Source organism: Entelurus aequoreus, linkage group LG22 (genome assembly GCF_033978785.1).
Source record: "Entelurus aequoreus isolate RoL-2023_Sb linkage group LG22, RoL_Eaeq_v1.1, whole genome shotgun sequence".
In the NCBI taxonomy this organism is placed as follows: Eukaryota; Metazoa; Chordata; class Actinopteri; order Syngnathiformes; family Syngnathidae; genus Entelurus; species Entelurus aequoreus.
The window spans coordinates 2,978,410-3,006,380 of record NC_084752.1 but is presented as its reverse complement, the minus strand read 5'-3'; the positions used below and the strand labels follow the sequence as shown (position 1 = coordinate 3,006,380).

The following is a 27,971-nucleotide window of genomic DNA, read 5'->3' as shown; positions in this document are numbered from 1 at the left end:
AGCTGGAAGTGTAAATGTGGGGTGTAAATGAAGTGAAAAACCACGGCGTCTGTTGCCGACGGTGAATGCATCAACATGTCTGAGAGCGGCTGTGGCCTTCATTAGCCTTCCAACGTGTGACAGACGTGTGCGAGAGGCGCGGCTGAGCGCAGCCGAGCAAAGTTGCCTCTGATGGACACGCGGCACAAACACACACACACGCACATACACACACGTTTATTGACAGTGACCTTTGACGGGAAGGTGGAAGCCAGTGACATTTACGCTGGTGGGTTTATTAAGGTGGAGCCTGGGAGAGGCAGCAGAGGTAAAGACCACAGGAAGAAGGGATCTAACGGGAACATGACAAGGCCGCAGGCTAGTTAGGGTTAAATCTGGGTCTGAGACGGACAAGCAAATTGGTATCCAAACATTGTGTCGCGGACTGGTAGTGGGCGGCCTGCACCTTTACATCGCTAACACACTTCATGTTTATTTATTAGGGCTGTCAAAGTTAACGCGATATAACACCCTTTGTGCGTCCCTGTCCGGCCCGCGTGAGGCCAATCATAAATTACAAAATACATTTTAAAAAAAGTATCTATGTCGAGTGTGCAATACAACGATGCTGCTTTTGTTTTGAAAAGCGTTATTTGAATTACTCCCGTGTGGACGTATGCTCGTGCGCGATTGTGAGTGAATGTGAACAGCTGCAATCACAAATGACAAAATAAATTAAAAAAAACATCTATGTCGTGCGTGCAATACAACTGTGCTGCTTTTATTTTGAAAAGTGTTATTTATGGGCGTATGTCCGTGTGTAACCTGTGAGTGAAGGTGCACAGCGACAAGTGATGCCCGGTTACCCCCCGAGACGCTAAAAAGAGAAAAGTTGATGAGGAATGGCGTGTTTTCAACAAGACATGGACTGCTAAGTATTTCTTTACAGAAATTAAAGGTAAAGCCGTGTGCTTAGTTTGTGGTACACAGGTTGCGGTGTTTAAAGATAATCAGCGTTGATGGTAAAACTGCAAACCCAAAATGGAATTTTTGCCAAATTTCACCCCCCCAGAGATGCAGCCATCAGGGCAAGTTTCATCATTTCTTACAAAATCACCAGAAAAAGTAAGGCGTTTTCTGACGGAGAGTTTATTAAGGAGTGCTTATTGGACTCTGTTGCGCTGGTATGCCCGGAGAAGAGGGGCGCATTTGAGAACGTGTCACTCTCCCGACGCACTGTAACGAGGCGGGTTGAGACCATCGCTGGAAACTTGGAGCTTCAGCCGAAGAACAGAACGGTCGACTTTGACTGTTTTTCGCTGACTTTGGATGAGAGCTGCGATGTACGTGACACCGCCCAGCTGCTCATCTTCTTACGTGGGATAACTGCAGACTTTCAAATCACGGAGGAGCTGGCAGACATGCAGTCAATTAAAGAGAGGTAATGACTTGTTCACATAGGTAAATGCGTAATGACTTGTGCACATAGGTAAATGCGTGTTTGGACATGTTAGGACTGAAATGGGACAAGCTGGCAGGTGTGACAACAGATGGTTGTCCAAATCTGACGGGGAAAAATGTTGGACTTTTAAAGAGGATGCATGATAAAGTGACAGAAATTGACATTTTTGCATTGTATTATACATCAGGAAGTGTTGTGTAAGACAGTGTTAAAAATTAAACCATCAAAAGCAATCCGCTTTTGTATAAAGTTAAGTTAGGTTAAATGAAATTATTATTATTTATCTTACGGTATATCAAAAATAATTTGAGCAAAATTTAATTGAAATATTGTCGGTGTGGCCCTCCTGCGGTGCTCAGGTTGCTCATGCGGCCACCGGTAAAAATTAATTGCCCACCCCTGGTCTAGGGTAAGCTTATTAATGATACCTGCGATTATCGCGATTAATTTTGAGTTAACTATGAACAATGCGATTAATCACGATTAAATATTTTAATCGTTTAACAGCCCTAATATTTATAAAAAATTATGACAAGATGATAATCTGATCTCTATGACGTATCAAAAAGACCCTTGTTTAAAACCCACAGGTGTTTTGAACTAAAAACAGGAACAACTAACTCCTTTTTGCAGCTCCCTTATAGGAAAGATGAATTATGGGGAGGAAAAAAAAAAAGTAAAACTATTGTCTTTTTATATCCATCTTCCCTGAAACACAAAGGATTCATCATCTGCAAAAACAGAAAAATTGTGCAGGCATTGAAATTGTCAATGCAGGGCTGTTGTGCCACTAAAATAATGAGCTCAGTAATACTTCTTCAGTGAATTTACTGCGGCTGGCACGGCTCTAATAACTCAAACACTCAACCCAAATATAGTTTCAGAATAGACTAGGAAGACAAGCACTTGTTGCCTATTTTCGTGCTACTCGCCAGGCGTGCAAATTATAACATTTGCAATTGTTTTTGTTGGCTTCATATAAACGGGGGATTGTTCTCTGGCGTAAAATTCCTTCCATCACAGTAGTGAACACAGCAGGTAGTCACACCACAAAATAAAATGGTAGAGCTGAAGAAACATCCATCAATTGCGTAATACACCAAATATGAGAGTGTGGAAAAAACAGGTTGTCTCTTTTTAGAAGATTAGAGATTTATACATACAAATCAACAGGTGGCGCCAAACGACTTCTCCTCAAGCGAGTCAGACCTTTTCTTCCCGTCACTCACACACACACTAGGTGCCGGGTGCAGAATCTTCAAAATACTGTTGAGCAGCAAGGAAATATGATATCCTCTTCTGAATTTATATCAAGTTGTTATTCCACTGATACTTAAATCATTATGAACAAAAAAAAAAAAGTAAAACATATTTTACTTATCAACAAGTGTTTAATGAGCAATTTAAAGCAAAGTCACTATTATGACGAGGGATGGGTACCTTTCACATTTGAACAAATACATGGGAATCCATATTGAAACTCATTTTTGGTACTTTTGTGTGTGTTCATGTGGTAATAAATGTCCATTTATTTAATAAAAAAATAAAAGTTTTTAAATTACATGCATTCATTTCAGTTTGTCTTAGGTGTCTTGCCAGAGTCAGGAAGTAGTCTTTGCCATTCAGTTAGGGGTGTAAAGGTACGTGTATTTGTATCGAACCGTTTCGGTACAGGGTTCCGGTTCAGTTCGGAGGTGTACCGAACGAGTTTCCATACGGACATATTAAGTAGCGTAACGCACGTTGTGTAAACAAAGCACACAGAGGCACAACACACGGCATGCTAGCAGCTAACGGGCTAGGATAGACTGACCATACGTCCTCTTTTCACCAAACATGTCCTCTTTTGCGGAGCTGTCAGGGCGGAGTTTCTTAAATGCCTCAAATGTCCGGCATTTTGAGTTAGGGTTGCGTGTATTTTCAATGTACGTTCAGGGTTAAGAAGGGGTTAAAAACAAAACAAATTGTGCGGGCAGCAGCATTGGTGAGGGAGGGGCAGAGAGACAGAGAGAGAGAGAGAGTTATGATAAACGCGCATGCGTCGCCAGGCTATGCTTTTTATCCATAGATTTAATATTTTATTATCTATAGCAGGGGTGTCAAAAGTGTGCCCCGGAGGCCATTTGCGGCCCACAGCTAATGTTTTAAAGGCCCATGGCACATTCTAAAAATACTATTCAAATAAACAAAAACATAACAAAAGTGAAATAAAAAAGCTTAAAGGTTAAATGTCATTTAGAAAAAGTTGCAATGTTGACTAATAAAACAAAGCTGTTTTTTTTCCTTTCAAACTGTCATTGCTCAAAACATAATATTGAATCAAAATCAATGTTATTATGAATTATTGACCTATCCAAGGTTGCCATTACTTCACATCAAATATTACACTAAGAAAAATATTTGGTAAATAAATAACCCAAAATTGTATATTTTGTTGTTTTATTACTGTACCGAAAATGAACCGAACCGTGACCTCTAAACCGAGGTACGTAGCTAACCGAAATTTTTGTGTACCGTTACACCCCTACATTCAGTGGAATGTGACAGTTTTGTCTTTTGTTGAGCCCTATGCAGTGTTTGTACTGTAATTATTGTAATTATTACACACCGGCTGTTTGATTTTAACGTGCATCTTAGTTGTGGTTTTTATTACCAAATTTGGAAGTGTCGATGTAAAATAGCTAATGCTAATCAGTAGCATCTATGTGGCATGCTGACCGTAGTATTGATAGGAATTCGGTACCCATCCCTACAGTAGGGAAGGGATTTATGTGGCCCCATTCCTGGGTGGAACTCGCATGAGAGGAAGGTGGGGGGGTAATCATTATCGTCATGGAAAGTGCCACTTTACATAGCAAGTGGCGCTGTGGTCAAAGTTGGAATTGCCACAAAACACAATTTATGATATTCAACACTCTACTGCCGTTTCACAGCTCAATGTGTCACGTTTCATGTGTCAGGTAAACCAAGACGATTGAGGCCATAAGAAACCCCTTAATCAGGCAAGAAATCTGCCTTCAAAGAACTCCGGCTTATTAGTGATTCCCAGAGCCCAAAAAAAGTCTGCGGGCTTTAGAGCGTTTTCTATTGGGGCTCCAGTACTCTGGAATGTCCTCCCGGTAACAGTTAGAGATGCTACCTCATTAGAAGCATTCAAGTCCCATCTTAAAACTCATTTGTATACTCTAGCCATTAAATAGACCCCCTTTTTAGACCAGTTGATCTGCCGTTTCTTTTCTTTTCTCCACTGCCCCCCTCTCCCTTGTGGAGGGGGGGGACACAGGTCCGGTGGCCATGGATGAAGTGCTGGCTGTCCAGAGTCAGGACCCGGGGTGGACCGCTCGCCTGTGCATCGGTTGGGGACATCTCTGTGCTGCTGACCCGTCTCCGCTCGAGATGGTCTCCTGCTGGTCCCACTATGGACTGGACTCTCACTATTATGTTAGATCCACTATGGACTGGACTCTCTCACTATTATGTTAGATCCACTATGGACTGGACTCTCTCACTATTATGTTAGATCCACTATGGACTGGACTCTCACAATATTATGTTAGATCCACTATGGACTGGACTTTCACAATATTATGTTAGATCCACTATGGACTGGACTTTCACAATATTATGTTAGATCCACTATGGACTGGACTCTCACTATTATGTTAGATCCACTATGGACTGGACTTTCACTATTATGTTAGATCCACTATGGACTGGACTCTCACTATTATGTTAGATCCACTATGGACTGGACTTTCACAATATTATGTTAGATCCACTATGGACTGGACTCTCACTATTATGTTCGATCCACTATGGACTGGACTTTCACTATTATGTTAGATCCACTATGGACTGGACTTTCACAATATTATGTTAGATCCACTATGGACTGGACTTTCACAATATTATGTTAGATCCACTATGGACTGGACTCTCACACTATTATGTTAGATCCACTATGGACTGGACTCTCACTATTATGTTAGATCCACTATGGACTGGACTTTCACTATTACGTTATATCCACTATGGACTGGACTCTCACAATATTATGTTAGATCCACTATGGACTGGACTTTCACAATATTATGTTAGATCCACTATGGACTGGACTCTCACTATTATGTTAGATCCACTATGGACTGGGCTTTCACAATATTATGTTAGATCCACTATGGACTGGACTCTCACTATTATGTTAGATCCACTATGGACTGGGCTTTCACAATATTATGTTAGATCCACTATGGACTGGACTTTCACAATATTATGTCAGACCCACTAGACATCCATTGCTTTCGGTCTCCCCTATAAGGGGGGGGGTTGTTTACCCACATATGCGGTCCTCTCCAAGGTTTCTCATAGTCATTCACATCGATGTCCCACTGGGGTGAGTTTTTCCTTGCCCTTATGTGGGCTCTGTACCGCGGATGTCGTTGTGGCTTGTGCAGCCCTTTGAGACACTTGTGATTTAGGGCTATATAAATAAACATTGATTGATTGATTAATACAGTAATTATGATGGCCCTTTTTCAACAGCACAATGTTTTGACCTGATTCTAACCTGAAACAAGTAAATTGCTGATGCGGTCCAAACAGTCAGCTGCCTCCAGCTGTTTCAAACTTGAGAGAATATAGGAGCGAGAGCCAGCGGATGAAAACAAAGACCCGTCAGCATTTTTTTAACAGGTCGGACGTCTTCATTTGGCATGTTTCAGGCCAAACTTCTTTAAGCAGGGAAAAAAAACCCTGCATTACTTGACATATTGAGGAGAAATGCCCCGGCGAGAGGAGAAGGTGTGGAAGGCTTTACTGTAACAAATGAGTTGACAGGTGCCTTAAATAAGACAACATCTCAGTTTAGACCTCCGTCTCCTCAAATCCACTTAGATCCTCCTCGCAGGTAAAGTGTCTATTAGACGGCTGCTTATTAGCCACCTGGAGAGCATTAGGAAAGCCGGGCATAGTTGCACCCAGTCCCTGCTAAACGGCCTCCAGTGGGCCGGGGTGGATTACGGTGTGATGAATTAGTTGGTGAAGGAAGAAGGACGGAAGGAAGTAGAGAGATGGGGGAGGGATAAATAGCAGCAATAGCTGCGAGTGTTTGGAATCAAATCATTCCGACCATCACTCAATAAACGGCTCAGTGGCTTTTTTGCATAAAACATACATGAAATAATTACTGTGGATGGGTCTTAATTTAGAGGCTGTTAAACAGCTTGTAGACATCTGGTACGGAGCCGAGTAGGGTCATTCAAAATTTATCCAACTGAATTAAGGCAAGGAGAGGATTGTGTGTGCGTGCCTGTGGCTGGCAGGAATAAAAGGGAGGCAAAGACACGTTTGCGAATTGACAGGACACAAGACAAGCAACGCAACGACACACAGGGCGAGCCGCGGCGCACATGCGGTGGGTGGGTTAGTGCTTGCAGGGGGATCCTTAGCGCTGTCAAGAGGGGGATGTTAGTGAATATGCAAAGGACCGCTATATTAAATCAAACTGCCAAGCCGTCAATTCCAGGCCCGCGTTATTGCGAGCGGGTGAAAACGGCACCGCTGAAAGGTATCAAGACTCGGGGCGGCCCCCTCCCTCCAAAGCCTCATCCCTGGGCTTTTCTGGCACCGCTTCAACTTTGTACACAGACACGGCTAATTTTGCATGCAAATTTCAGTCAATAAGCTCCGAGCGCGGCGTCCCAGGACATTTCGCGGGATCTGACACCCCCCCCCCCTCCCTCCCGCCCTCATTCCGCTGCCTCTCTATCATTCCTTCTTCTTTGGGTTCCTGAATACCAACTAGACAAGAGGATGGAATTCAATCACCTCTGCGCTTTGCATATGCACAATGTCCCCTCGATGTTACGTGGCCCCCCCAGATGTCATCGCCAGCCCACTCTAAACACCTAAAAATAATGAGGTTGGGGAAGCAGTGAGTGTGTGCGTGTATCATTACCTCTCGCCGCTCATGTCCTCCCACTCGTCCTTAGAGGGACTCGGGCTGCGGCCTCGCCAGCTGATGGCTTGATTGGGGATGACGCTTCGGCGGCTGGAACCCCTGAGCTTAATTGTTTTCAACTTAGCTTTGCCGCTAATACTGCCGGCGCTCCCGCCGGCTCGCGAGGCTCCCGCCGTTCGGTTCCTGTAGAAGTCGCGGGCCGCACGGAGAATGCCCAACTCCTGCCTCAGCTTCAGCAGCCGATGACGGAGCTCGGAGGACTCTTTCCGAGAGGCGGCCAGCCGGGCTTCCAGAGCCACGATCTCGCCGCGATGCCGTTCCCACTGGGCCGAGGCCTGTGAGTTGAGGTCTTGCAGGTGATCCCGCGAGGCTTGGAGTCTGCAGCAGTCGTGGGCCAAGTCTTCATTGGCCTCAAGGAGCTGCTGTTTCTCTTCCCTCAGCCGCGCCGTCTCCCCCTCAAGGGACATCATCCTTTGCTCCAGCTGCTGGATCTGAAGGAATCAAGGATTTGTAGCCTCAGTGCTATATGCCCACATTTCATCAACTTTTTTGACATGCTTTAATTGCAGTGAATCAACTTGAACACCCAAGATGTATATACAGCACAAGTGAAAATCCCATTATAATTTGACAGGAATTTTACATGGGACTAGTGTCTTTTGAAAAAGGTTAAATTGTGATGACTGCTGCAGAACTGGAAATTGAACTTTTTGTGACGTAGACACGTATATCTTAAAGGCCTACTGAAAGCCACTACTAGCGACCACGCAGTCTGATAGTTTATATATCAATGATGAAATCTTAACATTGCAACACATGCCAATACGGCCGGGTTAACTTATAAAGTGACATTTTAAACTTCTCAGGAAATATCCTGCTGAAAACATCTCGGTATGATGACATTTGCGCGTGACGTCATGGATTGTAGCGGACATTTTGGGACAGCATTGTGGCCAGCTATTAAGTCGTCTGTTTTCATCGCAAAATTCCACAGTATTCTGGACATCTGTGTTATTAATATTCTGCTTCCTACATTATATATCAATATATATCAATACAGTCTGCAAGGGATACAGTCCGTAAGCACACATGATTGTGCGTGCTGCTGCTCCACTAATAGTACTAACCTTTAACACTTCATTTTACTCATTTTCATTAATTACTAGTTTCTATGTAACTGATTTTATATTGTTGTACTTTCTTTTTTATTCAAGAAAATGTTTTTAATTGATTTATCTTATTTTATTTGATTCATTTAAAAAAAAAAAAGGACCTTATCTTCACCATACCTGGTTGTCCAAATTAGGCATAATAATGTGTTAATTCCACGACTGTATATATCGGTATCGGTATCAGTTGATATCGGTATCGGTAATTAAAGAGTTGGACAATATCGGAATATCGGATATCGGCAAAAAGCCATTATCGGACATCCCTAATTATTATTTATTTTGACGTACAATGTAAGAAAAACATGTAGATTTCAGAGTAAAGTTTAGCTGCCGAAATTTTACCAAAAAAACGTACCATGTTTTTGACAATGTATACTGTAAATGTAAATGGGAAAACAGTACCACTGTTTTACTGTAAAATCTACGGTCGTCGTTTTTACGGTGTATTACTGTAAATGGAAAATCATTATTACACATTTTTTTGTTTTGTTTTTACGTGAAAATTCTGGCAACTGAGCTACCAGTTTTGTACCGAAAAATAATTTTTACATTGTACAATTTGATGGCTAAGTTGCTTCAAAATCATGAGTCAAGCAGATATTTAAGTACCGTATTTTTCCGACTATAAGTCACAGTTTTTTTCATAGTTTGGGTGCGACTTATACTCAGGAGCAACTTATGTGTGAAATGATTAACACATTAGCGTAAAATATCCAATAATATTATTGATGTCATTGACGTAAGAGACTAGACGTATAAGATTTCATGGGATTTAGCGATTAGGAGTGACAGATTGTTTGGTAAACGTATAGCATGTTCTATATGTTATAGTTATTTGAATGACTCTTACCATAATATGTTACGTTAACATACCAGTTGGTTATTTATGCCTCATATAACGTACACTTATTCAGCCTGTTGTTCACTATTCTTTAGACATTTTAAATTGCCTTTCAAATGTCTATTCTTGCTGTTGGCTTTTATCAAATACATTTCTCCAAAAAATGCGACTTATATATGTTTTTTCCCTTCTTTATTATGCATTTTCAGCCCGTGCGACTTATACTCCGGAGCGACTTATAGTCCGAAAAATACGGTACATTTATAAACAAATAGATGCATGGTAATTCCAGGCCTTTGCGGGCCACATAAAATGAGGTGGAGGGCCAGTTATGGCCCCCGGGCCTTGAGTTTGAAGAATGTGGTTTAATGAGTGTAACTACTAAAAATGGATACAATCCAGACTGCATGGCTTGCCCAGAACTTTATTTACACTAAAATAGTTCAAGAGTGAGATGTGCAATATAGCGCACATTAGAGCGGTGGTGTGTGGGTGCCGTGATCTGTGTGGCGGCAAACTGCGGAAAGTTGTATTTTCTTTATCAATGTACACATTTTGTTTGTATTTCTTAATTTGAAGGACAATGTGCAGTTACATTAAAGGCCTACTGAAAGCCACTACTAGCGACCACGCAGTCTGATAGTTTATATATCAATGATGAAATCTTAACATTGCAACACATGCCAATACGGCCGGGTTAACTTATAAAGTGACATTTTAAACTTCCCGCTAAACTTCCGCTTGAAAACGTCTCGGTATGATGACGTTTGCGCGTGACGTCAAGGATTGTAGCGGACATTTTGGGACAGCATTGTGGCCAGCTATTAAGTCGTCTGTTTCCATCGCAAAATTCCACAGTACTCTGGACATCTGTGTTGGTGAATCTTTTGCAAATTTGTTTAATGAACAATGGAGACAGCAAAGAAGAAAGCGTGGGAAGCGGTGTATTAGCGGCCGGCTGCAGCGACACAAACACGTAGCGGCTACGTCGTAGCCGGTGTTTCATTGTTTACATTCCCGAACGATGACAGTCAAGCTTTACCATTGGCCTGTGGAGAACTGGGACAACATAGACTCTTACCAGGAGGACTTTGAGTTGGATTCTCATGCTTGTGGAGATGGGACAACAGAGACTCTTACCAGGAGGACTTGGAGTTGGATACGCGGTACCGTTAATACGCAGCTGCTGCTTCCAAACATTTGATCGCTTGCCCGTACGTGCGTGCCGCTATGTGCATGTCACATACGTAACTTTGGGGAAATATATGTGCTGTATGAACTTTGGGGAGGTGAACGGTATTTTGGGCTGTGGGATTGTGCGGGTGTTTGATTTGTATTGGCGAGTTATATGGACGGGAGGGGGGAGGTGTTTGTTATGCGGGATTAATTTGTGGCATATTAAATATAAGCCTGGTTGTGTTGTGGCTAATAGAGTATAAATATGTCTTGTGTTTATTTACTGTTTTAGTCATTCCCAGCTGAATATCAGGTCACACCCGCCTCTCACGGCATCTTCCCTATCTGAATCGCTTCCACTGCCCTCTAATCCTTCACTCTCACTTTCCTCATCCACAAATCTTTCATCCTCGCTCAAATTAATGGGGTAATCGTCGCTTTCTTGGTCCGAATCGCTCACGCTGTTGGCGTCCATGATTGAAAACAATGTGCAGATGTGAGGAGCTCCTCAACCTGTGACGTCACGCTACTTCCGCTACAGGCAAGGCTTTTTTATCAGCGACCAAAAGTTGCGAACTTTATCGTCGATGTTCTCTACTAAATCCTTTCAGCAAAAATATGGCAATATCGCGAAATGATCAAATATGACAAATAGAATGGACCTGCTATCCCCGTTTAAATAAGAAAATCTCGTTTAAGTAGGCCTTTAATTTCAACCAATTTCCAGTGTTAAACATGTTTTTTCAATTTTACCATAGCGAGCTTCTAACACCAGCGGAGCCCAAAGTGTGGCCCCATGAGCCATTTGCAGCATTTGCAGAGTTTTGTTGGCCTGCAGCAGATTTTAAAAATTAAATCAAACAAAATATAAAGAACAGTTATTGTGACATTAATAACTAGTGATAGTGACATTAATAATGAAATAATAATACTATGACACAAAGTTGTGTGTTTCGATATATAAAACAGTGATGGATAGAGGACACCTCAGTCTCACTCGCTACATGTATTGACACTGCACTGATACTGTGTTAGTGTTTTGGATTAAAACGTCTTTATATTTGACCTGGGGGTGTAACGGTACACAAAAATGTTGGTTCGGTACGTAGCTCGGTTTAGAGGTCACGGTTCGGTTCATTTTCGGTACAGTAAGAAAACAACAAAATGTACATTTTTGGCTTATTTATTTACCAAATTTGCAAAATCTTCTACCAAAAATATTTTTCTTAGTGTAATATTTGATGTGAAGTAATGGGAATCTTGGATAGGTCAATAATTCATAATAACATTGATTTTGATTCAATATTATGTTTTGAGCAATGACAGTTTGAAAGAAAAAAAACCAGCTTTGTTTTTAGTCAACATTGCAACTTTTTCTAAATGACATTTAACCTTTAAGCTTTTATATTTCACTTTTGTTATGTTTTTGTTTATTTGAATAGTATTTTTAGAATGTGTAAAACATTAGCTGTGGGCCGCAAATGGCCTCCGGGGCACACTTTTGACACCCCTGCTATAGATAATAAAAAATTAAATGTGATAAATCTATGGATAAAAAGCAGAGGCTGGCGACGCATGCGCGTTTATCATAACTCTCTCTCTCTCTCCGTCTCTGCCCCTCCCTCACCAATGCCGCACAATTTGTTTTGTTTTTAACCCCTTCTTAACCCTGAACGTACATTGAAAATACACGCAACCCTAACTCAAAATGCCGGACATTTGAGGCATTTAAGAAACTCCGCCCTGAGGACATGTCTGGTGAAAATAGGACGCAACCTTGTGGACAGCCTTCCCAGAAGAGTTGAAGCTGTAATAGCTGCAAAAGGTCATATTGAACCCTATGGGTTAGGAATGGGATGGCACTTCAAGTTCATATGCGAGTCAAGGCAGGTGGCCAAATACTTTTGGCAATATAGTGTACTTATGTACTGTACATCAACAGCATGCAAAGGCTGCATGGATATTTAAAAGGCTCATCTTGTTAGAAACACAACTGTGGACATTACCCAGGAATACTTAGTCCTTTTGTTAGCTCCTACATGGTGTCAGTTAATGCCTGCTGGGTTTGTGCCTCGGGGCATTTTTAGCGGGGTCCTGCTCTCCCCATCCGTAAAAGAGAGGGTGCCAAAAAGCAGACGGGTGGAGATAAACTGAAGTAGCTTTTTAAAATTGGATTAACAGCTGATAATTGTTAAAATAAGCCACCAATTTACCCTAATGCATTAGGTAGGGGAGGGAAAAAAAACATGACATGACAGAACATAAGCTAATTTACTGAGCGCCATTGTGCAGCAGTTATGTCTTTGATTTGGTGGTGACAAAGAACACTTAGCGATGGCATAGTGCTGTACCTTTTTGAACGACTCTTCCAATCGCTCCGAAGAAACGGAGGGCTTTTTCGGAGTGCTTCTTTTGACCCGGCGCTCCTCCACCACTTTGCCGAGCAGCTCTGCACAAGGAGAACAAAAGGTTGTTGTGACACGGTGCGTCAAACCCGGGCGGCTCAATCAATAGGATGATAAAAAGGGGCTGCATTAAATCAATTAGCATCACTAAAGCTCGAATTTCCTTCGTAAGGCACATTTTTATTGTTCCTGTCAGTCAGGCCGAAGTCAAGCAGTGCTGTTTTATCACAGACTCTCGGCCGCAGCCATCCGAAATAACAGAAAAAGTGTTTATTTTAAAAGTCCACAATAGGGATGATGTTCGAAACCGGTTCTCCCGGTTGTTCGATAAGAAAAGAACCGATTTCATGGACTCAAATCCCTTTTTGAGAACCGGTTCCCGTTATCGAGGCCACTATAGTAAAGAAAAAGAGTTGGTTCTTTATTCGAATCCCTGGGAACGAATCCCGTCCCACAGGAAATGCCCTGTAGGAGGGCAATGTTATGCCCATTTGATTGTAGACTCTTACTGACACCTTGTGGCGATATGAAAATACTACGCGTCATTAGTTTGGCGACGTCAGTTCAGTTCATGAGACAATTGAGAAGTAGACAAGTTGTGTTAGCTCTTACAAGCCTTGGAAAAGATAAGTCTGTAAGTAAACTGTTTAACTTGTTTATGTAACTCAATATTAAGGTGGAAAGTGGTTCAATTTGATACTAAGATGTTTATTGAAAAACGATTTTTGTGCACTGTTTCAATGGATGTTTTGAGGATTTAAAATGGCTGCCAGTCATGTATTTCCACCATCGAAATCATTTTTTGGAAGAATTGTTGATTGATGACTGTGGTGTTCTTAGTGTCATAGTGTGTGTAGTTAGTATGTTCCAATAGCAGCAGAAGTGCACTTTTTGGAGAGCTGTATTATTTTCAGTTTTGTGCCCAAGGGACTGATTTTATTTAACACTATATTATTATTTATACAGCTATAGTGATCACAGAGACAGGTTGTTTTTGTGTTACTGTATATATTTGTTTTTCTGAAAAATCCCACTTAATATACTTTGGGTAACAACAGTCAATATTATTATTTTTTATTTTTTTAGGGGGGTAACAGTCAATTTTTATTTATTTATTTTATTTTTTTCTTATAAAAATAAAAGTGAGCTTTTGTTAAACCAAATATTGTGTTTTTTTTCCATATACTGTAACAACCTATCTGGATTCGATAAGAGGATTCGATAATGGGCTCAAACTCGATAATTTATTATCAAACATCATCCCTAGTCCACAAGGACATGGGGGAAAGAATGTAATAAAAAAAAAGAAAAAAAAAAAGCAAACAACACGCAGCTTCTTTCAAGGGAACCTAAACAAATGCGAGAAGGACTTGAATCCCTGGTGAACACTGTACAGCCCCGGGCAGCACTGCTTTGTAGTCCATGAGGATTCCCCCAATGGACAGCTTATATGCACACAGAACTTCACTATCAGCCTTGACTTAAAAAAGAAATAAAGGAAACACGTAATCATCAGGGTGTAACAAGACAGAAAATAGGTGAAAAGCAGAAGCAATTGGCAAGACAAACCCTATTTAAGAACGGTTTTGCAGGGGCATGCCCAGATATTGTAGGGAGTGCATACAGGCACATGGAGGCCATGACAAGTCCCAGAGTTGCCATGGTGAATTTGGGCATTGTGACTTTTATACACTGTATGCCCTTTCCCAAATGTTTTACTTGGATTTTGAATACAGAACCCAAAACAAGTGAAGTTGGCACGTTGTGTAAATGGTCAATAAAAACAGATTACAATGATTTGCAAATCCTTTTCAACTTATATTCAATTGAATAGACTGCAAAGACAAGATACTTAATGTTCCAACTGCTAAACTTTGTTATTGTTTGCAAATATTAGCTCATTTGGAATTGGATGCCTGCAACATGTTTCAAAAAAGCTGGCACAAGTGGCCAAAAAAAGACTGATAAAGTTGAGGAATGCTCATCAAACACTTATTTGGAACGTCCCACAGGTGAACAGGCTAATTGGGAACAGGTGGGTGCCATGATTGGGTATAAAAGCAGCTTCCATGAAATGCTCAGTCATTCACAAACAAGGATGGGGCGAGGGTCACCACTTTGTCAACAAATGCCTGAGCAAATTGTCCAACAGTTTAAGAACAACAAAATTCTCAAGCAGCTATTGCAAGGAATTTAGGGATTTCACCATCTACGCTCCGTAATATCATCAAAAGGTTCAGAGAATCTGGAGAAATCACTGCACGTAAGCGGCAATGCCCGTGACCTTCGATCCCTCAGGCGGTACTGCATCAAAAAGCAACATCAGTGTGTAAAGGATATCACCACATGGGCTCAGGAACAGTTCAGAAAACCACTGTCAGTAACTACAGTTGGTCGCTACATTTGTAAGTGCAAGTTAAAACTCTACTATGCAAAGCGAAAGCCACTTATCAACAACACCCAGAAACACCGCCGGCTTCGCTGGGCCCGAGCTCATCTAAGATGGACTGATGCAAAGTGGAAAAGTATTATGTGGTCTGATGAGTTCACAATTTAAATTGTTTTTGGAAACTGTGGACGTCCTGTCCTCCGGACCAAAGAGGAAAATAACCATCCAGACTGTTATAGGCGCAAAGTTCAAAAGTCAGCATCAGTGATGGTATGGGGGTGTATTAGTGCCCAAGACATGGGTAACTTACACATCTGTGAAGGCACCATTAATGCTGAAAGGTACATACAGCTTTTGGAGCAACATATGTTGCCATCCAAGCAACGTTACCATGGACGCCCCTGCTTATTTCAGCAAGACAATGCCAAGCCACATTCTGCACGTGTTACAAAAGCGTGCCAACTTCACTGGTTTTGGGTTTTATATTATGTATACTATATATGTATATTACTATAGTGTACAGGTTAGTTTCTTCCTAGATGAGGGGTGTCAAACTCACTTTAGTTCAGGGGCCGCATGGAAGAAAATCTGTGCACACGCGGGCCGGACTATTGAAATCATGGTATTAAAACTAAAAAATAAAGACAACTTCAGATGGTTTTCTCTGTCTTACTTTGGCCAAACATAGAACTAACACATTCTGAAAATACTACAATAAAAATATAGAAAAAAAATACCGGCAACGGTAAAGTTTAGATCCATGAAGAAAAGAAGAAAGTGAATGAATGTTTATAACTGAATACATTTACATATGCAACAAATTTTGTTTTTTGTATTATTATTATTTCTAATGAATTAAGTAACATTTATGACAACCTTTTTCCAAAACACAGTATAGAATGTGAGATATAACAGGATAATGCATACATTTATCATTTGTTGTCCAAACGTTTACAAAAAAGTGGGACCCCAAAAATTTACTGTGGGACCCCATTTTTATGACTTGATGGGGTCCCTGGAACCCCATTTTGAAAATTCCTAGCGCCAACACTGATGGAGTATTGGTGCGTGCAAAACAGCAGCAGGCGGCTGTGGCCTGCGGGCCGCTTCTAATACTAATCAAATATCATCCCCGGGGCCATAGATCGTTCATTGCCTTGAATTTGACACATATAATAATAATAGATTTTATTTGTAAAAAGCACTTTACATTGAGTAAACAATCTCAAAGTGCTAAAGTGTATTAAAAAAAATTAAAATAAAAAGATAATCAAAAATAAATACAAATAAAAACTAGAACAGCCAAATAGCTAAAACTAGTATGCATATATCTAAAAAAAAAAAGGCTTTTTTAAAAAGAAGGGTTTTTAAGCCTTTTTTAAAAGCATCCACAGTCTGTGGTGCCCTCAGGTGGTCAGGGAGAGTGTTCCACAGACTGGGAGCGGCGGAGCAGAAAGCCCGGTCTCCCATTGTTCGTAGCTTTGTCCTCGGAGGTTGGAGGAGGTTAGTATGTTCTACAGCAGCGGTCACCAACGTGGTGCCCGCGGGCACCAGGTAGCCCGTAAGGACCAGATGAGTAGCCCGGTGGCCTGTTCTAAAAATAGCTCAAATAGCAGCACTTACCAGTGAGCTGCCTCTATTTTTTAAATTGTATTTATTTACTAGCAAGCTGGTCTCGCTTTGCCCGACATTTTTAATTCTAAGAGAGACAAAACTCAAATAGAATTTGAAAATCCAAGAAAATATTTTAAAGACTTGGTCTTCACTTGTTTAAATAAATTCATACATTTTTTTACTTTGCTTCTTATAACTTTCAGAAAGACAATTTTAGAGAAAAAATACAACCTTAAAAATGATTTTAGGATTTTTAAACACATATACCTTTTTACCTTTTAAATTCCTTCCTCTTCTTTCCTGACCATTTAAATCAATGTTCAAGTAAATTTATTTTTTTTATTGTAAAGAATAATAAATACATTTTAATTTAATTCTTCATTTTAGCTTCTGTTTTTTCGAGGAAGAATATTTGTGAAATATTTCTTCAAACTTATTATGATTAAAATTCATAAAAATTATTCTGGCAAATCTAGAAAATCTGTAGAATCAAATTTAAATCTTATTTCAAAGTCGTTTGAATTTCTTTTAAAATTTTTGTTCTGGAAAATCTAGGAGAAATAATGATTTGTCTTTCTTAGAAATATAGCTTGGTCCAATTTGTTATATATTCTAACAAAGTGTAGATTGGATTTTAACCTATTTAAAACATGTCATCAAAATTCTAAAATTAATCTTAATCAGGAAAAATTACTAATGATGTTCCATAAATTATTTTTTACATTTTTTCAAAAAGATTTGAATTAGCTAGTTTTCCTCTTCTTTTTTTCCGGTTGAATTATGAATTTTAAAGAGTCGAAATTGAAGATAAACTATGTTTCAAAATTTAATTGAAATTTTTTTCGTGTTTTCTCCTCTTTTAAACTAAATGAAATCCTTACATTGGCTCCCTGTACATCAGAGAATAGATTTCAAAATCCTCCTGCTCACATATAAATCACTACATGGTCTAGGGCCCAAGTATATCACTGATATGCTCCCACTATATACGCCCTCTAGATCACTAAGATCTTCTGAGACCAATCTGTTAGCGGTTCCAAGAGTAAACTCAAATCAAGGGAGATCATCATTCAGTCACTATGCAACAAATAGCTGGAATAAACTTCCTGAAGATGTCAGACTCTCCCCAACTCTCACTACTTTTAAAACTAGACTGAAGACTTTTATGTTCACCTTAGCTTTCAGCTAAATCTTTTAATCTTTTAACTTTTAACGTCTGCACTGTTTTTATTTTTATTGTCTGCATTTTAATTTTGCTTTTATTTTCTTTCATTTCACTTTGTTGTCTGTGAAGCACTTTGAGTCTGCCTTGTGTATGAAAAGCGCTATACAAATAAAGTTGCCTTGCCTTGCCTTGCCTTAAACCGTTCAATTAAGTGTAAATATCATTCATTATTAATAATAACATAGAGTTAAAGGTAAATTGAGCAAATTGGCTATTTCTGGCAATTTATTGAAGTGTGTATCAAACTGGTAGCCCTTCGCATTAATCACTACCCAAGAAGTAGCTCTTGCTTTCAAAAAGGTTGGTGACCCCTGGTCTACAGTGTAACATTTTTGCAGAAGCATGCCCAAACTTTACAGGGAGTGCATACAGGCACATGGAGGCCATTCGGTCTAATCTACAACGTAGAGATCCTCAATTAACTAACAATGTGCGATGAAACACCTTGAATTGTGGCAAGGAGTTTGTTTCAGGCTCAAATAACTTGGACCTTAAAGGCCTACTGAAATCATTTTTTTTTATTTAAACGGGAATAGCAGATCCATTCTATGTGTCATACTTGATCATTTCGCGATATTGCCATATTTTTGCTGAAAGGATTTAGTAGAGAAAATCGACGATAAAGTTCGCAACTTTTGCTTGCTGATAAAAAAAAGCCTTGCCTGTAGCGGAAGTAGCGTGACGTCACAGGAGCTAGTATTCCTCACAATTCCCCGTTGTTTACAATGGAGCGAGAGAGATTCGGACCGAGAAAGTGACGATTACCCCATTAATTTGAGCGAGGATGAAAGATTCGTAGATGAGGAACGTTACAGTGAAGGACTTGAGAGGCAGTGATGGACGTATCTTTTTTCGCTCTGACCGTAACTTAGGTACAAGCTGGCTCATTGGATTCCACACTCTCCTTTTTCTATTGTGGATCACAGATTTGTATTTTAAACCACCTGGGATACTATATCCTCTTGAAAATGAGAGTCGAGAACGCGAAATGGACATTCACAGTGACTGAACATGTAAATACACGATTAATAATATTCAGCTTTGCGAAGCTAAAAAAATAGAAGCTAACCTAGCAACGTAGCCAACGTGATAGCATAGCAGTCTCAAATGCAGATAGAAACTAAATAAAAAAAAACCTGACTGGATGGATAGACAGAAGATCAAAAATACTATTAAACCATGAACATGTAAATACACGATTAATAATATTCAGCTTTTCGAAGCTAAAAAAATAGAAGCTAACCTAGCTACGTAGCCAACGTGATAGCATCAGTCTCAAATGCAGATAGAAACTAAATAAAAAAAAATCTGACTGGATGGATAGACAGAAGATCAAAAATACTATTAAACCATGAACATGTAAATACACGATTAATAATATTCAGCTTGGCGAAGCTAAAAAAACAGAAGCTAACTTAGATGCGGCGGCGGGCTTACTCACTGTAGTGCGTTTGCTATCCTGCTCAAAACACAACACAACCTCCTGGTGTTGGTGTTGCTGTAGTCCGCCGCTCCACCGATCGCACCTACAACTTTCTTATTTGCAGTCTCCATTGTCCATTAAACAAATTGCAAAAGATTCACCAACACAGATGTCCAGAATACTGTGGAATTTTGTCGAAGAAAACAGAGCTATTTGAATTGGGTCCAAACACTTCCCTTGCCCTCGTGACGTCACGCGCATACGTCATCATACCGCGACGTTTTCAAGCGGAAGTTTCCTGGGAAGTTGAAAATGTCACTTTATAAGTTAACCCGGCCGTATTGGCATGTGTTGCAATGTTAAGATTTCATCATTGATATATAAACTATCAGACTGCGTGGTCGCTAGTAGTGGCTTTCAGTAGGCTTTTAACATTTGAGGTGAGTTATGTAGGCTTCATTAAAGGCAAATAAAGGACAAAGTGAGAGGCTGCTGCTCCCTTGTGCTGCATGTATGCTTTGTCCTGGGAAGTTTGTTACTTTGAATTAGCCAGCTCTTTTGTCTTCCTGGCATGTCACATCCAATCAGAAGGAAGCTGCAGAAAAGGACAGGAGGGGCTGCCGGCTGTACGTAACCATGTTGGGAGTAATTTAGCCCAGCAGCCTGGGAGTTGTCACCTTGATAAGAAGACGTGGTGGCTCCCTAGTCACCCGCCGCGAGAGGAGGAGGTCCTGGCAAAGGCGGCATACATTAATGTCCCCTTGCATGTCTGTTCATGGGCGACGGCACAAAAGCTCGCTTCCTTTCATGTGCTACCTTTCGTTAGAGATCATCCTGCAAGCCCTCGGCTCTTTGATCAGGTCACAGAGGTTCGGGAGAGAACGTTGTAGTCGCTCACAACTTATTTTGGCGCTTGGACTTAAATCACTGCTGACATATTGTTCAGTCTGACAGTTCGGACGACGAAAATGTAGTAATATAAAATGTTTTTTATAGTATCAAAGGGGCGTCTTTCTCTCTGGCACTCATGGAGGGTGGACGCTCCCCTTCCCTCTCCTGCTTGCTTCTTTGTCTTGTCTTAACTTTCTTCTTGTCTCTTTTTGCACTGCTCTCCAGATCTAAACATTGGAATTATGTAACTGGCCTCAACGAAATTGACAAGATCTTGGGTTTGGGGGAACCTGCTTGTCGTGACGGAGCATTTGTTGCTGGACACACGACAGACTCTTGGGAGAAGAAGGAGTGCCGCATGCCTGGCGAGCCTTTTCTGTCGAGGACGTGAAGATATCTACCTATTGGGGATGATGACAACAGGACATCTGTTGGAAAGGAGTGAGTTTCGGGTTGAATTGTCCATCCTCGTTCTATTCTCTGTCACTATCTTTTTTTGGACATTACTACTTGCCGTAGTTTTGAAGCAATGCATGATGGGAATCCGGATGTTGTGTGTCAGTGTGTTAACGTGCCGGCTGGAATAAACACACGCTGAGAAATAGCTCCGTGCCTGCCTACTTTACGGGTTATAGATAAACCTATGGATAACGGAGACATATATAAAAGTCTCCTTCTTGTTTTGTGTGCAGTTGCGCACTGAGCTCCAAAAGCCGTAGATCAGGGGTCACCAACGCGGTGCCCGCGGGCACCAGGTAGCCCGTAAGGACCAGGGGCCGTACTTATCAAGCTTCTTAGAATGACTCCTAAGAAGTCTGCTAAGAGTTGACTTAAGAGTAAATAAATTCTTGGCTGAAAGCTGCACTTAAAAGTTAGTTATCAAGCGTCTTACTCACACTTTCAGCCAAGTGTAGGACTGAATCTTAAGTGTCACACTCAGAGCTGAATGACGACATTACTATGTGCCGTAAACGCAATTTTAGGTGACGTCATTTCTGTGTCCATAGAAATGACCAATCACGGAAGGGAATCCCTTGTCTAAGAATAAAGAAATATCTTGGAAATATTTAAGTGGACAATGGGAGTGTATATTTTGACAATAAACTACAAAATAATACAAAACAAACTAGTCCCCACCGGCACTCACGCTACCGCTCCCTCTCTTCTCTCGCCCACACACTCACTGACGTCACTCACCTCACGGCCACACACATACGCTACTGTCATAACATTTTCTTTCCAATTCATTAATTAGGCAACTAATTTGAAACTGGTGTGGGTGGCTCTATATATACTAGCCCACTGCAGACACATGCAGGAATCAACAAGGAATCGAAAAGTATTAAATCTGTGACAAAAATAATATCCGCTTTGTCTAAATGATACCGTTTGATCAGCTGCTCGTCATCAAAAAAACCCAAAACATTGTTCCGTTCCCTGAACGTTGGCGCACGTCTCTCTCACCTCAGTGCCATCCCCTGCTGGCAACTCCTAACCACTTAAGACACCTCTGAAGGTCTCTCAAATATCGTGGAGAGTAGGAGTGATTCTTAGACTTAAGAACGTTGATTAAAAAACTTTTATTCTTAAGTTTGAGAGTAGGACTAAATTTCGCAAATTCTCAGGACTTAAGTGTAAAATGGCACTCTAAGAAGCTTGATAAGTACGGCCCCAGATGAGTAGCCTGCTGGCCTGTTCTAAAAATAGCTCAAATAGCAGCACTTACCAGTGAGCTGCCTCTATTTTTTAAATTGTATTCATTTACTAGCAAGCTGGTCTCGCTTTGCCCGACATTTTTTATTCTAAGAGAGACAAAACTCAAATAGAATTTGAAAATCTAAGAAAATATTTCATAGACTTGGTCTTCACTTGTTTAAATAAATTCATAATTTTTTTTACTTTACTTTATAACTTCCAGAAAGACAATTTTAAGAGAAAAAATACAACCTTAAAAATGATTTTAGGATTTTTAAACACATATACTTTTTTACCTTTTAAATTCCTTCCTCTTCTTTTCTGACAATTTAAATCAATGTTCAAGTAAATTTATTTTTTTTATTGTATTTTAATTTAATTCTTCATTTTAGCTTCTGTTTTTGCGACGAAGAATATTTGTGAAATATTTTTTCAAACTTATTATGATTAAAATTCAAAAACATTATTCTGGCAAATCTAGAAAATCTGTAGAATCAAATTTAAATCTTGTTTCAAAGTCTTTTGAATTTCTTTTAAAACTTTTGTTCTGGAAAATCTAGAAGAAATAATGATTTGTCTTTGTTAGAAATATAGCTTGGTCCAATTTGTTATATATTCTAACAAAGTGCAGATTGGATTTTAACTTATTTAAAACATGTCATCAAAATTCTAAAATGAACCTTAATCAGGAAAAATTACTAATGATTTTCCATAAATTATTTTTTTAATTTTTTCAAAAAGATTCGAATTAGCTAGTTTTTCTCTTCTTTTTTTTGGTTGAATTTTGAATTTGAAAGAGTCGAAATTGAAGATAAACTATGTTTCAAAATTTAATTGTCATTTTTTTCGCGTTTTCTCCTCTTTTAAACCGTTCAATTAAGTGTAAATATCATTCATTATTAATAACAACATAGAGTTAAAGGTGAATTGAGCAAATTGGCTATTTCTGGCAATTTATTGAAGTGTGTATCAAACTGGTAGCCCTTCGCATTAATCACTACCCAAGAAGTAGCTCTTGCTTTCAAAAAGGTTGGTGACCCCTGCCGTAAATGTTATAACGTGACTGGGCCGGCACGCTGTTTATATGGAGGAAAAGTGGACGTGACGACAGGCTGTCCTCACTCAGGTTTGGCTGGAAATCGGGAGAAATTCGGGAGAATGGTTGTCCCGGGAGATTTTCGGGAGAGGCACTGAAATTCGTGAGTCTCCCGGAAAATTCGGGAAGGTTGGCAAGTATGGATTATCTTGCTAATCACTTGTGTTTCCAGCTATTGAGACGATGACTGGATTGAGCAAATCTATACTCTATACCAGTGTTTTTCAGATATTGTCTGGTGTGCCGTGGGAAATGATGCAACTTCACCTAATTGGTCCAAAAAATATATTTTGCAAATCAATAATTATAATCTGCTAATAATGTGCCGTTGTCTAGTGTCTGTGCTGTGTAGAGCTTGGCAGGGTAACCATGTAGTACTCTGTATCAGTAGGTGGCAGCAGGTAGTTCATTGCTTTATAGAAGTCGGAACGCATCGAGGATGGTTTGTCGTGATCCCAATATGCAGAGCACAGCGGGAGACAGCGAGCAGGTAAAAAGGTACACTACCGTTCAAAAGTTTGGGGTCACCCAAACAATTTTGTGGAACAGCCTTCATTTCTAAGAACAAGAATAGACTGTCGAGTTTCAGATGAAAGTTCTCTTTTTCTGGCCATTTTGAGCGTTTAATTGAGCCCACAAATGTGATGCTCCAGAAACTCAATCTGCTCAAAGGAAGGTCAGTTTTGTAGCTTCTGTAACGAGCTAAAGTGTTTTCAGATGTGTGAACATGATTGCAAAAGGGTTTTCTAATCATCAATTAGCCTTCTGAGCAAACACATTGTACCATTAGAACACTGGAGTGATAGTTGCTGGAAATGGGCCTCTATACACCTATGTAGATTTTGCACCAAAAAGCAGACATTTGCAGCTAGAATAGTCATTTACCACATTAGCAATGTATAGAGTGTATTTCTTTCAAGTTAAGACTAGTTTAAAGTTATCTTCATTGAAAAGTACAGTGCTTTTCCTTCAAAAATAAGGACATTTACATGTGACCCCAAACTTTTGAACGGTAGTGTATGTAAGGCTTAAACCAAAAATTAACAAAAGGCAAGTACCGCTAGGAAAAGGCACTGAAGCATAGGGATGGCCATGCAAAGCAAAAGTAAAACTGAACTGGCTACAAAGTAAACAAAAACAGAATGCTGGACGACAGCAAAAACTTACAGTGTGTGGAGCAGAGACGACGTCCACAAAGGACATCCGTACATGACATGACAATCAACAATGTCCCCACAAAGGATAGCGTACGCACAACGTAAATAGTCTTGATTGCGAAAACAAAGCAGGTGCGGGCAATAGCACTCAAAGGAAGGCGTGAAACTGCGACAGGAGAACACCAACAAAACAGGAAAAGTCACCAAAATAACAGCGCAAGACAGGAACTAAAGCACTACACACAGGAAACAACAACAAACTCAAAATAAGGCACGACAGCCTGGTGGAGTTTCATTTTTTAACCTTTTCTGCTGGTGGTGTGCCTCTGTGTTTTTTTTATGAAACAAATGTGCCTTGGCTCACAAAAGGTTGAAAAACACTGCTCTATACAAGCTGCACACGGGCTACTCTAAATCAGGGATGCCCACACTTTTTTCTGCAGGTGAGCTACTTTTCAGTTGACCAAGTCGAGGTGTTCTACCTCACTCATATATATCATTTATATGTATTTATTTATGAAAAATACATTTTTGTTAACAAGTTAAATGTGTTTAATTATAATACAAGCATGTTTAACATATAGATGCCCTTCTTTCAAGAAGACAAGAATATAAGTCGGTGTATTACCTGATTCTGATGACTAGCATTGATTGGAATCAGACAGTAGTGATGATACCGTCCACATTTTCAAATGGAGGAGAAAAAAAGTCCTCCTTTCTGTCCAATACCACATGAGAGTGGTTGTTTTTTGGCATCTTATTTGTCCGGCTTCCATACTCCTTTTTATACACTTTACAAGAAAAACATTGGCGGCAAACTCCGTAGCTTGCTAGCTTGTGCACGCCAGCTTTCTTATTTTATCAGCGCAGGCAGGATGAAGCAGCGCTTTTATTGTGAAGACAGGAACTGTTAGGGGTGTAACGGTACACAAACATTTTGGTTCGGTACGTACCTCGGTTTAGAGGTCACGGTTCGGGTCATTTTCGGTACAGTAAGAAAACAACAAAATAGAAATTTTGGGGTTATTTATTTACCAAATTTGCAAAATCTTCCACCAAAAATATTTTTCTTAGTGTAATATTTGATGTGAAGTAATGGGAACCTTGGATAGGTCAATAATTCATAATAACATTGATTTTGATTCAATATTATGTTTTGAGCAACGACAGTTTGAAAGAAAAAAAAAACAGCTTTGTTTTATTAGTCAACATTGCAACTTTTTCTAAATGACATTTAACCTTTAAGCTTTTTTATTTCACTTTTGTTATGTTTATGTTTATTTTAATAGTATTTTTAGAATGAGCCTTTAAAACATTAGCTGTGGGCCGCAAATGGCCTCCGGGGCACACTTTTGACACCCCTGCTATAGATAATAAAAAATTAAATGTGATAAATCTATGGATAAAAAGCAGAGCCTCTCTCTCTCTCTCTGCCCTTCCCTCACCAATGCTGCTGCACGCACAATTTGTTTTGTTTTCAACCCCTTCTTAACCCTGAACGTACATTGAAAATACACGCAACCCTAACTCTCAAAACTCCATCCGGCTCCGCAAAAGAGGACATGTCCGGTGAAAAGAGGACGTATGGTCAGTCTATCGTAGCCCGTTAGCTGCTAGCATGCCGTGTGTTGTGCCTCGGTGTGCATTGTTTACACAACGTGCGTTACGCTACTTAATATGTCCGTGTGGAAACTCGTTCGGTACACCTCCGAACCGAACCGAAACCCCCGTACCGAAACGGTTCAATTCAAATACACGTACCGTTACACCCTTACTACCGTGTCTATTTTGGGGGGAATTTTACCTGTAGAAATAGATATTAGACCCTGAACAATGAAATTAGTTTTAATGTCGTCAGCATTAGTGGGGCCCTTTAAGTTGTATCAGAAATCTTAGACACCAAACAAAGTTAACATTAATAGTACGATCGAAGTCTCTGACTGTGTAGCATGTGACACAAAAAAGGCAATCAACACCACGTCTCCACTGGGTAATTGTCAGATGCTCAATTCTTACAATTCCTATTTAGACTGCCAATTGAAAGGGACTCTAGGTTTTAATTAGTGCCGTCCTTTAAATCAGGTTATGGCACTTCTTCCCACATTGGTGGTGAGGAAGATTAAAGTGATTGAGGACAGATGTGGTATTGAGCTGCTTAATTAAAGCCACAGTGGTTGTGGTGGTCACCGTCTGACAAAAAGGATGCAGACTGAATTAAAAGGGATGTGCTTTTTAACATAGGGATTGGTATTGACACTGACAAGACGAACATTGCTTGATCTACTAATCAATTAGCAGAGGGAGAGGTTGTGATCTAGTCCTAATTGAGTTATCCAATTAAGGGTTGCCTTGTTAATCCTGCTCACAAATTGGCACAGATAAGAGTCAAAAGTGCGGTCATGTCATGTCCAGTTAGCAGTCCGTCTCTACGCTGGATGTTACACTACAGTACATGTTAAGCCACACATTTATCAAATGAAAATGCAGAATGATTCACCCTGGTGTTCTTCAGTGAGACGCAGGTGGAATTCCTTCACAGTGGCCCGGTCCATTGCGGACTGGACCCGCAGCATGTCCAGCTCCTCGTCTAAGTCGGCCCTGCAAATACACGCAGTTGCCAAAAATTGTAATAAACTATTACACTGCAAAAACTGAAATCTAAGCAAGATTAAATATGTCAAATAAGGGTGATATTTATTGCTTATTTTCTGTCCGATTAGATAATTCTTCTCACTAAGCAGATTTTGTTTTAGAGTGTTTTACTTGTTTTAAGTGTTTTGCTCCTAAATGATGTCAGTAAGATATTACAGCTTGTTGCTGAGATTTGATGACCTACACTACCGTTCAAAAGTTTGGGGTCACCCAAACAATTTAGTGGAATAGCCTTCATGTCTAAGAACAAGAACAGACTGTTGAGTTTCAGATGAAAGTTCTCTTTTTCTGGCCATTTTGAGCGTTTTATTGAGCCCACAAATGTGATGCTCCAGAAACTCAATCTGCTCAAAGGAAGGTCAGTTTTGTAGCTTCTGTAACGAGCTAAAGTGTTTTCAGATGTGTGAACATGATTGCACAAGGGTTTTCTAATCATCAATTAGCCTTCTGAGCCAATGAGCAAACACATTGTACCATTAGAACACTGGAGTGATAGTTGCTGGAAATGGGCCTCTATACACCTATGTAGATATTGCACCAAAAAGCAGACATTTGCAGCTAGAATAGTCATTTAGCACATTAGCAATGTATAGAGTGTATTTCTTTCAAGTTAAGACTAGTTTAAAGTTATCTTCATTGAAAAGTACAGTGCTTTTCCTTCAAAAATAAGGACATTTCCATGTGACCCCAAACTTTTGAACGCTAGTGTATATTGAGTAAAACATGCTTGAAACTAGAATATCAACTGTTGCAAAGCTGTGTCATCAACACTCACAAGTATAAAACTACTTTTTTGAAGTCATCATTTCTTACTTCAAGCATGAAAAAAAAAAAT

General features: G+C 40.0%; 1 protein-coding gene across 2 annotated transcripts in view; it reads right to left on the bottom strand.

The window, feature by feature from the left end:
• LOC133639947 (centlein-like) overlaps positions 1-27,038 on the bottom strand; it is a 152,378-nt gene extending 125,340 nt beyond the window's left edge. Inside the window, exons 1-3 of one of the 2 annotated variants that reach the window (XM_062033671.1) lie at positions 26,982-27,038; positions 12,941-13,038; positions 7,398-7,891 (exon numbers count right to left, since the gene is read on the bottom strand). In XM_062033671.1, the coding sequence (XP_061889655.1) occupies positions 7,398-7,891; positions 12,941-13,038; positions 26,982-27,036 (647 nt within the window). In that variant the 5' untranslated portion in view covers positions 27,037-27,038. Of the gene's footprint in view, positions 1-7,397; positions 7,892-12,940; positions 13,039-19,663; positions 19,765-26,981 lie in introns of those variants that run through there. The other variant, XM_062033672.1, reaches the window with a different exon arrangement.
• Between the last annotated feature and the right edge of the window lie 933 nt (positions 27,039-27,971).